Below are 12,842 nucleotides of genomic sequence, written 5' to 3' on the forward strand. Positions count from 1 at the left end.
GCATGTGCCACTTTGTGCATCTGGCTCTATGTGGGAAATGGGCAATCAAACTGGGGTCATTAGGCTTTGCAGGCAAGTGCCTTAACCACCAAGCCATCTCTCCAGGCCTAGATAGATGACTTAAAAGTCATAAGAGGGCTGGGAAGATGGCTCAGCAGATAAAGACACTTGTTTACAAAGCCTGTCTGCCCATGTTCAGTTCCCCAGTACCCACATAAAGGCAGATGCACAAGGTGTGTCTGGAGTTCATTTGCAGTGTCAAGTGCTCTCTCTCTCTCTCTCTCTCACACACACACACACAAATAAAAAAATATTTTCTGGGCTGGGCATGGTGACAGATGCCTTTAATCCTAGCACTTGAGAAGCAGAGGTAGGAGGGTCGCCGTGAGTTCGAGGTCATCTTGAGACGACATACTGAATTCCAGGTCAGCCTGAGCTAGAGCGAGACCCTACCTTGACAAACAGAAACAAAAAGTCACAGGAAGGTGATGGAAACTACTTTTAGTGGGTAGGGGTGTCAGAAGCAGCTGGTCTAAGGATAAATCAATTCCTTGCTTCATTGTTCGGTGTTTCCATCTCCTCTTATTTCAAATTTACCTACAACAAAATGGTCCAGATTGATCTCCATTCCTGGGAATTTGGGCAAATGTAGATGCAACTGATACATGGAAGGAATTTTAATAAAGGACATTTCTTGCAGTATCACTAATTCTTATTCATTTGAAATCTGTTGTTAAGCTGCTTTGATCAGATTACTGAACTTTGAATAAATAGCAAGAAAAAAATTAATGAATAAATTGTGCCATAACTGGCAAAAGAAAAAGAAAAATCAACAAGTCAGCAGCCTTGTGACTTACTATTGACATTACTGAATTTTATTCACTCTTTTTGAGCACTGCTGAGCCAATAGACTTCAATGTTTTGAAAATAAAATTCCAATATGGCTTAGAAGTCAAAAGTCCCATAAACAATTGGCAGTTAGGCCTTTCAAAGTGGTTTCAGGGAAGTCCGGCAATGTAAGTGGACAAGCAACCACTGGGCCACCAATGCTGCTAAAATATTTCCTGTCCTGACCAGGTTTGCGTTTCTAGAGAATATTTAACAGGGGGCATTTTAGTTCTTCTAAACATGTTGAAACTAAAGAGCAAATATTGACGCACAGGGCACCACAACTCTTCTCAAAGAGTAAAATATAACCTTTATCAAAGGAAAAACAACCTGACCCAAATATCCCAAAACCCTGCACCACTGGCCCTTAAAGGATGCAGGGGCCAACTTGGCACAACCAGGGCCTGGGCACTAATGTACCAGGCTGCATCCTAGAGCCCTTCTCACTCAGTGAGGCCACTGTCTCCATACCAGACTGATCTGAACCTCAGCATCGGATCCAGGAGGCCCCAGCCTGCCACGGCGGCTGGCACAGAGGCTGGGTCGCCCAGCCAAGCGTTTGGCCGGGTGGCTCGCCTCTGCGGGAGAGTTTGGCCCCACCGAGACCACCCTGCGTGGCAGCGCCACTGGCGGTGAGTTTGGCACCGGGGGACTCTGGCGGTGAGTCAGCGCGTGATGCAAGTGCTGGCCCCGCCGCCCGCCCGCCCGCCCGCCCGCCCGGGCCGGCGCCTCCCCGCGGTCTTTCACCCCGCGCGGTTACGAAAGCGCGACCCCCTCCCCCGGCGCTATAAAGCCGCGGGCCCGGCGCTCGCCTCCGCCGCTGCCCGCCCGCCCGCGCGCCCGAACTGAGCATCTCCCGCCGGTGAGCGGCGGCCGGCCGGGCCGGGCCCCAGGGCGGGACGGGAGAGGAGGGCGGACGGGGGGGAAGGGGGGTCTCCAGGGCCCCGCCGCTCACGGCGCGTTTCCCCGCAGGGCGGACTCGTGGGCCTGATCAGGATGGAGTGGATGTGGGCGCTCGTGCTGCTGGCCGCGCTGGGCAGCGGCCGGGCCGAGCGCGACTGCAGGGTGAGCAGCTTCCGAGTCAAGGAGAACTTCGACAAGGCTCGGGTAGGTATCGGCCTTGGAAGCCCAGCTCAATTGCACTCTTGGACCCCCCCCAAGACAGCAAACTCCACTTGTCTCATCCTCTCTCTCTCCGTCTCTCTCTCTCTCTCTCTCTCTCTCTCTCTCTCTCTCTCTCTCTCTCTCTGTCTCTCTCTCTCCCTCACGGTGTCTCTCTCTCTCTCTCTCTCTCTCTCTCTCTCTCTCTCTCTCTCTCTCTCTCTCTCTCTCATCAGTTCTCTGGGACATGGTACGCCATAGCCAAGAAAGACCCCGAGGGCCTCTTTCTGCAAGACAACATCATCGCTGAGTTCGCCGTGGACGAGAATGGCCACATGAGCGCCACGGCCAAGGGTCGAGTCCGTCTTCTGAGGTCAGTGGACTGTGGTCAGCTGTGTGCCTCGTGTTCCAAGGTCCCTCCTGCCCCTGCCGGGTTGGACACCCACACCTCACTCACTGGGAAAGGGAGCACCTTGGGTGGGATGGCGGGAGAAACCCTTTGCTTGGTTTGGCTCAAGATCCTCTTGGCTCTTGCAGTAATTGGGAAGTGTGTGCAGACATGGTGGGCACCTTCACAGACACCGAAGACCCTGCCAAGTTCAAGATGAAGTACTGGGGAGTAGCCTCCTTTCTCCAGAAGGGAAGTGAGTACTTAGCTCTGCCAGGCCTTTTTGGGCCTGGGAAGCATACCTGGCCAAATCGCTGGGCTTCGTCTCCAGTGATTGGTCTATTCTCCTCACTGGAAAGAACTGCCAGTGAGAAGGTTTGCAAGTGGTGGAAACCTTGAGTCCCGCTGAGGTTAGGGGATTGAGGTTAGGAATAGCCATCCAACTTCAGAAGGGCCTTTGGGCTTGCCAGGTGACATTTTCAATGGCAGCCCACTGTGCTAAGGTATGTAACCTGCTCCATAATTTTCCTTCTTGTTTCCCAACTCTGTCCCTTTGGGTGCAATCCCTGAGACAGTGTGACAACCCAGGACCCCTCCTAGCCTAATGAAGGGACCATTGTGAATCTGGTTGACTCACTGCCCAGTACCCTGCCAGGGCAATGACGAACCAGGTAGTGTTCTTATGGCAGTAGCCTGTTTCCTTTCCCTAATGTAAGTCAGGATATGGAGAACTCTCAGCACGGCATCCTAAAACTTAGGCTACTTGTAAGAACACACAATCTACATGCTCTTACACACACTCTCTCCAAAGCCTTCTGAGTTTCCAATCTGGAGGCTACTTGGTAACTACAGTAACTCAGACCAGGGAATACATATCATGGGATCTCACAGAGGGAGAGAACGTTAACCTTAAACAAGAGATTCAATATTTGAGTGTACAGGTGCATAAACTGAGGCCCAAACAAGGGAGTGTTTTCTTCAAGATCATGTATCAGGGTTGTGAGCGCCAATATCAGAAGCCAGGGTTTCCAACTCCTTGGTTCAGATTGGTGGCCCTGAACTTCTAATATAGAGTCTTCTAATATAGACCAGGTTTTGCAAAGTCCTGTTGGTAAGGTTGCACCCTGGAGCAGCTGCTCAGGGAGATGCTCTTCAACTGGTAATCTGAGTAGAAGCATCCAGATAGCTGGGGACATAGCTCAGTGGTGGGGTGCTTGCCCATAGGCACAAGGCACCACACACACACTAGACTGCTTGAGATTTTTTCCCCCCTTAAGCTCTTCCCTCTGCCCTCAATGGCCTCCTTCTAGCTTCCTGGCCTCTACAGACATTCACTTCAGTTTAAACACATAGCTAAAATTTCAAAACTAGGATCCTCATATGAGCGAGAACATCCACGGCTTTGTCATTCTGGGCCTGAGTAACTTCATTCAGTCTGGTATTTTCCAGATCCATTCTTGAGTTCAAATCCCAACTAGACCATCACCTGTGGGACCTTGAATTGTTCTTTGCTCTTTCTGTTCCTCAGTTTCCCTTCTGTAAAGTGGAAGCAATCATAGCACCTACTTCATGGAGTTGTGTTATGGGACTGCAATGAATTCACTTGTAGAAAGTACTTGGGGAAGTACCTGGGATATAAATGCTCTCTTTGTCAATGTTGCTTCTTAGCTACCCCTGTGGTCAAGAAGTTAAACACAACTAATCAGTGGATCTAGTGACAACAACTGTGTCCCCACCCCACCCAATCTTCTGAGGGTATCACAGACCATCATTTGTTGGGTTTTCCTTCCACTCTTAGATGCATATTTTGGGATCTGCATCACAAACTCTACTTGCATTCCTCATGCTAATTTCTTTTTTTTTAATTAATTATTTATTTATTTGAGAGCGAGAGACACAGAGAGAAAGACAGATAGAGGGAGAGAGAGAGAATGGGCGCGCCAGGGCTTCCAGCCTCTGCAAACGAACTCCAGATGCATGCGCCCCCTTGTGCATCTGACTAACATGGGACCTGGGGAACCGAGCCTCGAACCGGCGTCCTTAGGCTTCACAGGCAAGTGCTTAATCACTAAGCCATCTCTCCAGCCCGCTAATTTCTTTTGAAAAAAAAAATAACTTGATTTATTTATTGAGAGAAAGAGAGAGAATGAATGGGTGCACTAGGTCCTCTTTCCACTGCAAATGAACTCCAGGCATCTGGGCTACTTTGTACGTCTGGCTTTACGTGGGTACTGGCGAACTGAACCCAGGCCAGAAGGCTTTGCAAGCAAGTGCCTTTACCTGCTGAGCCATCACCCCAGCCCTATGCTAACTTCTTTCTTCCGCACCCTTATGCCCACACTCAGCGTGCAGGTGGACAGGAGAGTTGGGATCCACATGTGAGAGGCCACTTGGAGGTCAGCACTCTGTTTCTCCCCTTGTCTACAACTGCATCTCCCCAAAAGGGTGTATTTGCAACGAGGCATTCTTATGCGCAGAAAATAACACAGAGGCAAATTAAAGTCTATAAACCTCTCTAGTTGGAGTTGTAGGAAAATTCCAGCCATTCTGAACCCTAGTTGTAGGCTAGAGAGCTAAAGGCAAGCTGCTTATTCTGAGCTTGTCACCTGAGTGAAATAAGGGCTGGTCCTTTTGAATTGTCTTTTCCTCATTTTTTTATCTTTTTTTGTTTGTTTCTTGGTATGGATGGCCTGAGGATCTAACCTGTACATGCTAGGGAAGAGCTTTACCACTGAGCTACATGGCCAACTGTAGTTAACTTTTCAATATCAGTGTTAACACACTGCTTTGGAGTGCTTGGACATGCTCTGGTCTGGTGACTTTCTCCCTCAGCTCCGCCGCCATTGACTGAGACATCTCAGGAGTTAAGATTGTTGGCATCAACCTGTCCTGCTGAACGCAGTCTTCATTGTGAAGTAGACTCTGAAATTCTATTTTCCTTTGCTGTAAAATGTTGTCAGAGAATAGTTTCCATTTCTTAAGATTGTTGAAAGAATAATCATAGTGCCTAGCAAATATTAGTTTATCATTATTATTGGTGGGCTGTCCCAAAAAGACATAGACAAAGACTACTTTTGTCCTTGTTCCAAATAAACTTTGTCACTCTGTTGGCAAAAAGCTCCTTGTCAAGCAGCATAACAACACAGGCTTGAATGTGAAGAGCAGGGTTTTGCAAAGTCATAGTGCCTATATCTAAATCAGCTACAGTCCTTTTTGTTTTGTTTTGTTTTGTTGTTTGTTTGTTTTTTGAGGTAGGGTTTCACTCTAATCTAGGCTGACCTGGAATTCTCTCTGTATTCTCAGGGTGGCCTCGAAATCTCGAACTCATGGCAATCCTCCTACCTCTGGCTCCTGAGTGCTGGGATTAAAGGCATGCACCACCATGCCTGGCAGCTAAAGTACTTTTTAAAAAATATTATTTATTTATTTGTTTGTGAGAGACAGACAGGGAGGAAGAGAAATAGTGAGAGAAAGATTGTGTGAGTGTGCCAGAGTCTCTTGTCTCTGCAAATGAACTCCAGACCCATGCACCATTTTGTGCATCTGGCTTTACGTGGAAAATGGGGAATCAAACTCCATGCCAGCAGGCTTTGCAAGTTAAGTGTCTTTACTGAACGATCTCCCCAGACCTGCAGTACTTTTTTTTTTAAGTGCAGATTAATGGGTCCAGATCCAGTCTTACTGAGGACAGGAACTCTTGAAGTGGAGCTCTGGAGACTGCCTTTTTAATATGCTCCTTAGATGTACTCCTTCTGCTCAGTGAAGCTTGAGAACCACTTGTCTAGGTAACTGGAGCATCTGGTCTCATCCTCCATTCCTTTGGTTGGGCTGTGGGGTCATTGTGATGATTAGTTAGGAATGGTGGAAAAATCTCTCCTAGCTGGTCCAGTTGAACATTTAAGTCCTCACAGAAGTTTTCAGACAGCATCTCACTTGGTCTTGTAACTTGGGATAACTGAAGAACATTGTTCTAAGGAACCAAGGAAACATTTCAGCATGATAGTTCCCTCTGCCAGGCACTTGGGGCCTGGCAATCCAAACCTGTAAACCACAGCTGTAATGTAACCCCATTTCCTGGGGTGCTTCAGGGTCATTAGGGGCTATCAGCCACATAACTTCTGCCTCCAGCACAACCTCAATGTCTGCCGTGTTCAGCTGGGGTGTCTGGTTCTCAGGGGGACCTGTCTAGCTAGGGGAGAGGAAACCAAAGGACTCCCTGTCTAGCAGTGGGAGGGGAGCTGAAGGGCTGAACTCACTTTTTCTTGGAGGCCCTGGGCAGATCTTTGCTTGAGATTACTGAGAGTCTGGCCAAAGTTGTTAAGATTTAAACTTTTCTTTGTTCAATTGTTCTTCCAAAAAGAACCTGGAGATACACCAAACCAACTTATCCCTTCTTTTATGCCAAGAATAGTAACCAAGTGCACTGAACTGATATCATGCATTGAAAGTTACTTGGTTCCTATGTCCCATTTCATATTCTGGTAACAATTTGAGGGAAAAAATTAAGCTGTCTATTTACCGAGCTAATAGCTACCTAGATCATAAGTAGAGATAAGACTTCAAAGGTGAGCTCTTTTGGGTCTAGGGCAGACTCCTGGGACTGCCCATGGTGACGTAATAGGGAAGGAATGATTTCATCCAGGGATGGACAGACTACCCAGGTATTCAGGAGCCTGGGAGGGGGCATCTGTGGCCAGGAAGAGACCAGCAGCTACTACATTGCTTCTATTACTGGCCCATCTGCTGAGGAACTTCATGGTTACTCTGAGCAGATCAGTCATGAGTCTGGGGTGCCCTTTAAGCCTGGCCTCTGAAAGCCTGAAAGGCATGTATCTGGCTCATTCTTCCTCTTGTCAGGTCAGGGGTGAGCTAAGGGAAGAGGTTGCACATCTCCTGTGCAGTCCCCCGCAGGGCTTGGATTTGGGCTGAGTCCCATCCTAGGTTGGCACTTCAGAGGTTCTCAAAGAGGCAGACAGACCCCAAGGTGACTTAGGGGTGAACATATGAGATGGCCCCACCCCCTCCACTGCTTGGGTCATCTGGGCCCTTCTGTCTTGCTTTAATATGGAGTCTGAAATGGGCAAACCGTCCCTTGCTTAAAGACCTGCGTGAGAGGTGGAGACATAAGCCCCTTTGCTCTCACCCCTGTCCTCCCAGTTTGCCTAGTGTCTGGACGTACTGTGATGTATGTTAAGCATGTGGACTCGGGAGTCCACCTTCTGGTTTAAGCCCCTCTCTGCCCTGTTCTTTAGGAGTCTAGGTGCATTATTCAGGGTTCTTCATCTGTAAAACAGGGTGTGTGCTTTGAGGCCAATGCAAGAAATACCTGAGATAGCATATGACAAATGTCCTTGCCGAGACTGACACATGGTTAGTACTCAGGAGGTCCAGCCTTGGGTCTGTGTTGAAGAGGTAAAATTGAGATACTGAACAGTTATCCACACAGGGCCTTTGATAAAGCTGCCTCTATCTTTCTCTGACCACTCCTGGACAGCTTCATTAACATTCGTCCCCACCCTGCCTTTGCGGGTATGTTTCCCTCCTGTTCTTTCACCCTGTTCTGCGTTCTCACACACCCGCTTTGAAAAGAATGGATGTAACCTAAATTCCCTAGGGTCTCTACTCTGCCTCTGCCAGGGAGTCGTGAGAAGGACAAGCTCTAAGGATGGTGGATCCTGGGCATCTTGTGTCCCCAAGGCAAAAACTCTCTTGCCAGTCCAGGGAAGTGAGTAAAATGCCTAAGCAGGTATGATGAAGGTGCAGCCAGGAAAATGACCACATCAGAGAAGTGCCTGCGAGCCCACGCAGGCTGGAAGACACGGGAGCTAAGTGAGAGATGCGGAGGCAGCTTCTGCAGTGCGTCACAGAAGACGCATCCTGACGTTGGGGATAACAAGCTGGCAGCCATTAGGCAGAGACACAGATGTTGTTGCAGGGTAACTGTTGAAGATGACCGTAGTCTCACAGGTCCTGTGTCACCTATTGTCAGGGACAGTCATGGACATGAGTGAGGTGCCTTCTATGCCAGGACTTTTATCTGTAAAGGAGGGAAGCGTGCCTTTTCTCGCTGCCCAGGTTTATACAGGCTGTCATAAATCTCTGCATGAGCCTGTGGCTTTCTGACTTGCAGACGATGACCACTGGATCATTGACACTGACTACGACACATACGCCCTGCAGTACTCCTGCCGCTTGCTAAACCTGGATGGCACCTGTGCTGACAGCTACTCCTTCGTGTTTTCCCGTGACCCCAATGGGCTGCCCCCGGAGACACGGAAGCTGGTGAGGCAGCGGCAGGAGGAGCTGTGCCTGGACAGGCAGTACCGGTGGATCGAACACAACGGTGAGGGACTTGTTTTGAGCACTCAGCAGGGCTGGTCCAATGAGAAAGGGGGGGTATCTGCACACCAGAGAAAGAAAGGAGTCTGAGGTCCCTCTTTCTAGACTAAGGTTTGGTTCTTCTTGGGCCTTATATCAGAGAGACCAAAGGCCTTTTCCCCAAACTCTGGCACTTGTAATAAGCAAAGCTGTAGGGGCCACCCTACCTTTTATTCATCCTCCTACTCCAGGTCATGTTGCTCAGTCCCAGCACTCGGGAGGCAGAGGTAGGAGGATTGCTGTGAGTTCAAGGCCACCCTGAGACTACATAGTGAATTCTAGGTCAGCCTGGGCTAGAGCGAGACCCTACCTCAAAAAAGCAAAACAACAACAACAACAAATAAAATACCATTGTGCCAGAATTAGCATTTATGGGAGAGGAAGGTCCCCAGTGAAGTATTTGGTAGTGTTGCGGTCAGGTTCACATTGCTGGCAGAAATCACCCAACCAAGAACAGTTGTGGGGAAAAAAGTAAAAGGTTTATTTTGGCTTAAAGACTCAAGGGGAAGGTCCATGATGGCAGGGGAAAACATGGCATGAGCAGAGGGTAGACATCACCCCCTGGCCAACATCAGGTAGACAATAGGAACAGGAAACTATGCCAAACACTGTCAAGGGGACACTGGCTATAACACCCATAAGCCCACCTGCAATAATACACTCCCTCCAGGAAGTATTAATTCCCAATTAATAATAATCTCCATCAGCTGGGAACCAAGCATTCAGAACACCTAAGTTTATGGGGTACACCTGAATCAAACCACCACAGGCAATTTGTACAGCCATTTTATGTAAAATTATAAACTGAGGCATCAGCATAGCAAGTTCAGAAGAAATGATGCCAGCCAATGCTCTTCATTCTCTGTGAGATCAAATAATCACTTAGGCGTTTTTGGAACAACTATAGAACCTTTTGACAGATATTGCCCTTTCCTGACCCTGGATTTCAAAGTGAGGAACATAGTGGAAATGTGTGCTATTTTGAATTAATACTCACGTCTGTGGGAAGCTGAGTTCCAGAATCCAAACAGGGTAATGCTAAAGGGTAGACAAAAGAATGTTTCTATTGAGCACCTGACCAACCCACTATACATGTGAACTCAGACCTAAAACACAGACAGGAGTGGAGGCGCCTCTCTGCAGAGCAGCCTGCATGAGGAGCTAATGAAGGATTTTATCACATCCAAGGCATCACACAATACCCTTTGCCTGAATCACCACAGGGAACCCTTGAAAATTCCTTGTGAAGTTGATACTTGTCATCCACATTCTCCACAAGGGAAATGGCCCAAGATCTCCAGTAATAAGCTGGGGTGGCGGCAAAACGTAGATGGTTGTGACACGTAGCAAGGATACAGTGCATAGAAGGGACATAGTGACAACTATGAAACTACAGCAGTAAGGCTGGGGTCAAGCTGACATTTCCTCACGTCCTGACGCAGGAGGACGGGCAGCGAGGCAGTCTCAGATAACAGTAGAGAGGCATGTTTGGCAGAATTAAACAGAAGCAGGTCCTATGTTCTCAGCCCTGCTGCCCGTGAGAAACAGCTCTGAGTGTTTATCATCCACAGCCAGGGCAGAAGGACAGGGCTGACGCCGGGCTCTGAGGCAGCCGTGGCATTAGCTGCAGGAATGCTGGTCCCCCTTCCCACCGCTAATGGCTTTGTTTTCTGTGTTTCAGGTTACTGTCAAAGCAAACTCTCAGGAAACATTTTGTAGCACCATCAAGGATGTAGTTACATTTTACAACTTGTGATTTACTTTCGTTCAGTCTTTATCTGTATTTATCTTACAAGTTTAGTTTCCCCCTCCCATGTCCCCTCAGTACACACAAAATACATGCAGGAATGACTGAATCTTCTCATCCAAATGTATACTTTACTTAAGCTCCCTGAGGGACTATCTGAGGCTTGGGATTCCCAACTTTGATTCATTAAAATATAGAGACCAGCTTCCTCTTGGTTGAAGTCTTATTTGTGGTCCAATTGCAGGTGGGATGTGCGTTTAGATTCCAAGATATTCTTGTGGGGTTTTTTTGTTAATTTTAGAGAGAGAGAGAGAGAGAGAGAGAGAGAGAGAGAGAGAGAGAGAGAGAACTGGCACGCCAAGGCCTCAGCCACTGCAGTTAAACTCCAGACACTTGCATCACCTAGTGGCATCTGGTACCTTGCCTCACCTTTGTGTGTCTGGCTAAGGTGGGATCTGGAGAGTCAAACATGGGTCCTTAGACTTCACACGCAAGCCCCTTAACTGCTAAGCCATCTCTTCAGCCTCCAAAATGTTGTTAATTCTCACTTTCTGTGTCATTTGGTCCATTTGGGTGCTTGATTTTCATGATGAAACACCACCTTCTCCCAACTTCCTGAGAAAGGGACTTCCTCAGTATTCCAGGAATACCTTAACATCAGTCTGGCCAAGGCACTGAAGCCTAAAGAGGAAGTGAGTATGACCAGGCCAGACCAACAAACCCAGGGCTCAGTCAGCCCAGGGCCCACAAAGTGGGTAGGATGGAGGGCTTACCCTGAATGGGGTTGAGTGGCCAAGATGCATGGGTGAGCTCTAGGAAACAGCCCTGCCCATCATTGTCTGAAGTGTGCCATTTCTTTCAGATTTCAGGTGTGGGCAAATCTGGAGGTAGCTGGGGAAGGGGCCTGCAAGCCAGAGCCCCCTAGCTGGAGTGGGCAGGGAATAGGCAGCAGCGGTGGGAGGTGCTGAGGAAGAGCAGCAGTGTCCTGCACCACCTGATGCTCCCAAGGGGGCGTGACTGGGTGCAGAGCCCGTTGCCTCGGTTCCCAGCGGTTCCAAGAAACAGAAACACTATTCTCAGTGTAGAAAAGCAGCAAAGTTGCTGCAAAGGGCCTCTGGACCTTCTTAAGTCTAATCCAGTTCAGATATTGGCCGTATGGTTTGGGCAGATTATGTGATTTCTCTCATTAAATGTGGGGAAGCCATCCCTGCCTGGTGGAATTCAGTGAAGCGTCAATGAGGCAATGTTTGATAGGGGCTCAGAAGCTGGGCACACTGCCTGTACCAGATGGGCATCTGTGGAGTGTGTTGGGAGTGGGGGGATGCTGGTATTTCCAGGGGCCATGGGGGAGCTTCCGGGCCCCTGACTCCCATGTACCTTGTTCTCACCAAAGACAGACATACAGACATGACCATGCATTTGACAGCACAAATTCCCTCTCATGGAACAACCAGTTGGCAGAGCCTGGATCTTCAGCTTCAGTTTGACAACCCCAATGACCCAAAAGATGCCATACATCCCTTCAAAAAGAACACCCACTTACCAAATACATTAGCTGAATTACAGAGCCAAGGTCATTTCATCCTTGAGCTTATGACTGCTATAAATCTTACCTCAGAAGCAACTATCCCAGAAACTCCATGAATGATGCTAATTCCTAGGGAAAAAGACATTTGTTGGGCTAGAGAGATGGCTTAGTGGTTAAGCACTTCCCTGTGAAGCCCATGGACCCTGGTTCGAAGCTCGATTCCCCAGGACCCACATTAGCCAGATGCACAAGGGAGCGCATGTGTCTGGAGTTCGTTTGCAGTAGCTGGAGGCCCTGGCGCGCCCATTCTCTCTCTCTCTCCCTTTCTCTCTGTGTCTGTTGCTCTCAAATAAATAAATAAATAATGAACAAAAAAATCCAGGCATGGCAGTGCACGCCTTTAATCCCAGTAATTGGGAGGCAGAGGTAGGAGGATCACCATGACTTCAAGGCCTGAGACTCCATAGTGAATTCCAGGTCAGCCTGGACTACAGTGAGACCCTACCTCAAAAAAATAAAATAAATTAAATGAACAACAAAAAAAATTTTTTTAAAGACATTTGTTAAGCACCTACTCTGAGCCAGGCCTTGTGTGTTCCACTGGCCCAGCCTCCAAGGGTTGGCCTGACCCAAGGATCAGTCTCTGGCTCTGCTTTCTTTCCTCTCCATCCTCTCCCAGGACATTTTGGAAAACCACAGGTCTCCAGACGCCATTGGTGTCTCCCAGCAAAACTTTATCTCTTGGTTTGACTCTCTATCTCTGCTTCTAGCTGCCTGTTCTGTGTGGATCCTCACTGGGATTTCAAACATAC

At 48.4% G+C, this 12,842-nt stretch overlaps 1 protein-coding gene across 1 annotated transcript; it reads left to right on the forward strand.

The window, feature by feature from the left end:
* Positions 1-1,701: 1,701 nt before the first annotated feature.
* Positions 1,702-10,707, forward strand: Rbp4 (retinol binding protein 4). The gene is made up of 6 exons (XM_045130137.1): positions 1,702-1,750; positions 1,861-1,995; positions 2,226-2,362; positions 2,527-2,633; positions 8,508-8,720; positions 10,437-10,707. The coding sequence occupies exons 2-6, from the start codon at positions 1,885-1,887 to the stop codon at positions 10,472-10,474; spliced, it is 606 nt and encodes a 201-aa protein (XP_044986072.1). The 5' UTR covers positions 1,702-1,750; positions 1,861-1,884; the 3' UTR covers positions 10,475-10,707.
* The last annotated feature ends 2,135 nt before the right edge of the window (positions 10,708-12,842 follow it).

Source organism: Jaculus jaculus, chromosome 1 (assembly GCF_020740685.1).
Source record: "Jaculus jaculus isolate mJacJac1 chromosome 1, mJacJac1.mat.Y.cur, whole genome shotgun sequence".
Taxonomy (NCBI): Eukaryota; Metazoa; Chordata; class Mammalia; order Rodentia; family Dipodidae; genus Jaculus; species Jaculus jaculus.

Coding starts and splice junctions, on each gene's coding strand:
- Rbp4 (XM_045130137.1), top strand. CDS start 1,885: ATGGAGTGGATGTGGGCGCTCGTGCTGCTGGCCGCGCTGGGCAGCGGC. Junction 2,363..2,526: donor GGTCGAGTCCGTCTTCTGAG/GTCAGTGGACTG, acceptor TGGCTCTTGCAG/TAATTGGGAAGTGTGTGCAG. Junction 8,721..10,436: donor CCGGTGGATCGAACACAACG/GTGAGGGACTTG, acceptor TCTGTGTTTCAG/GTTACTGTCAAAGCAAACTC.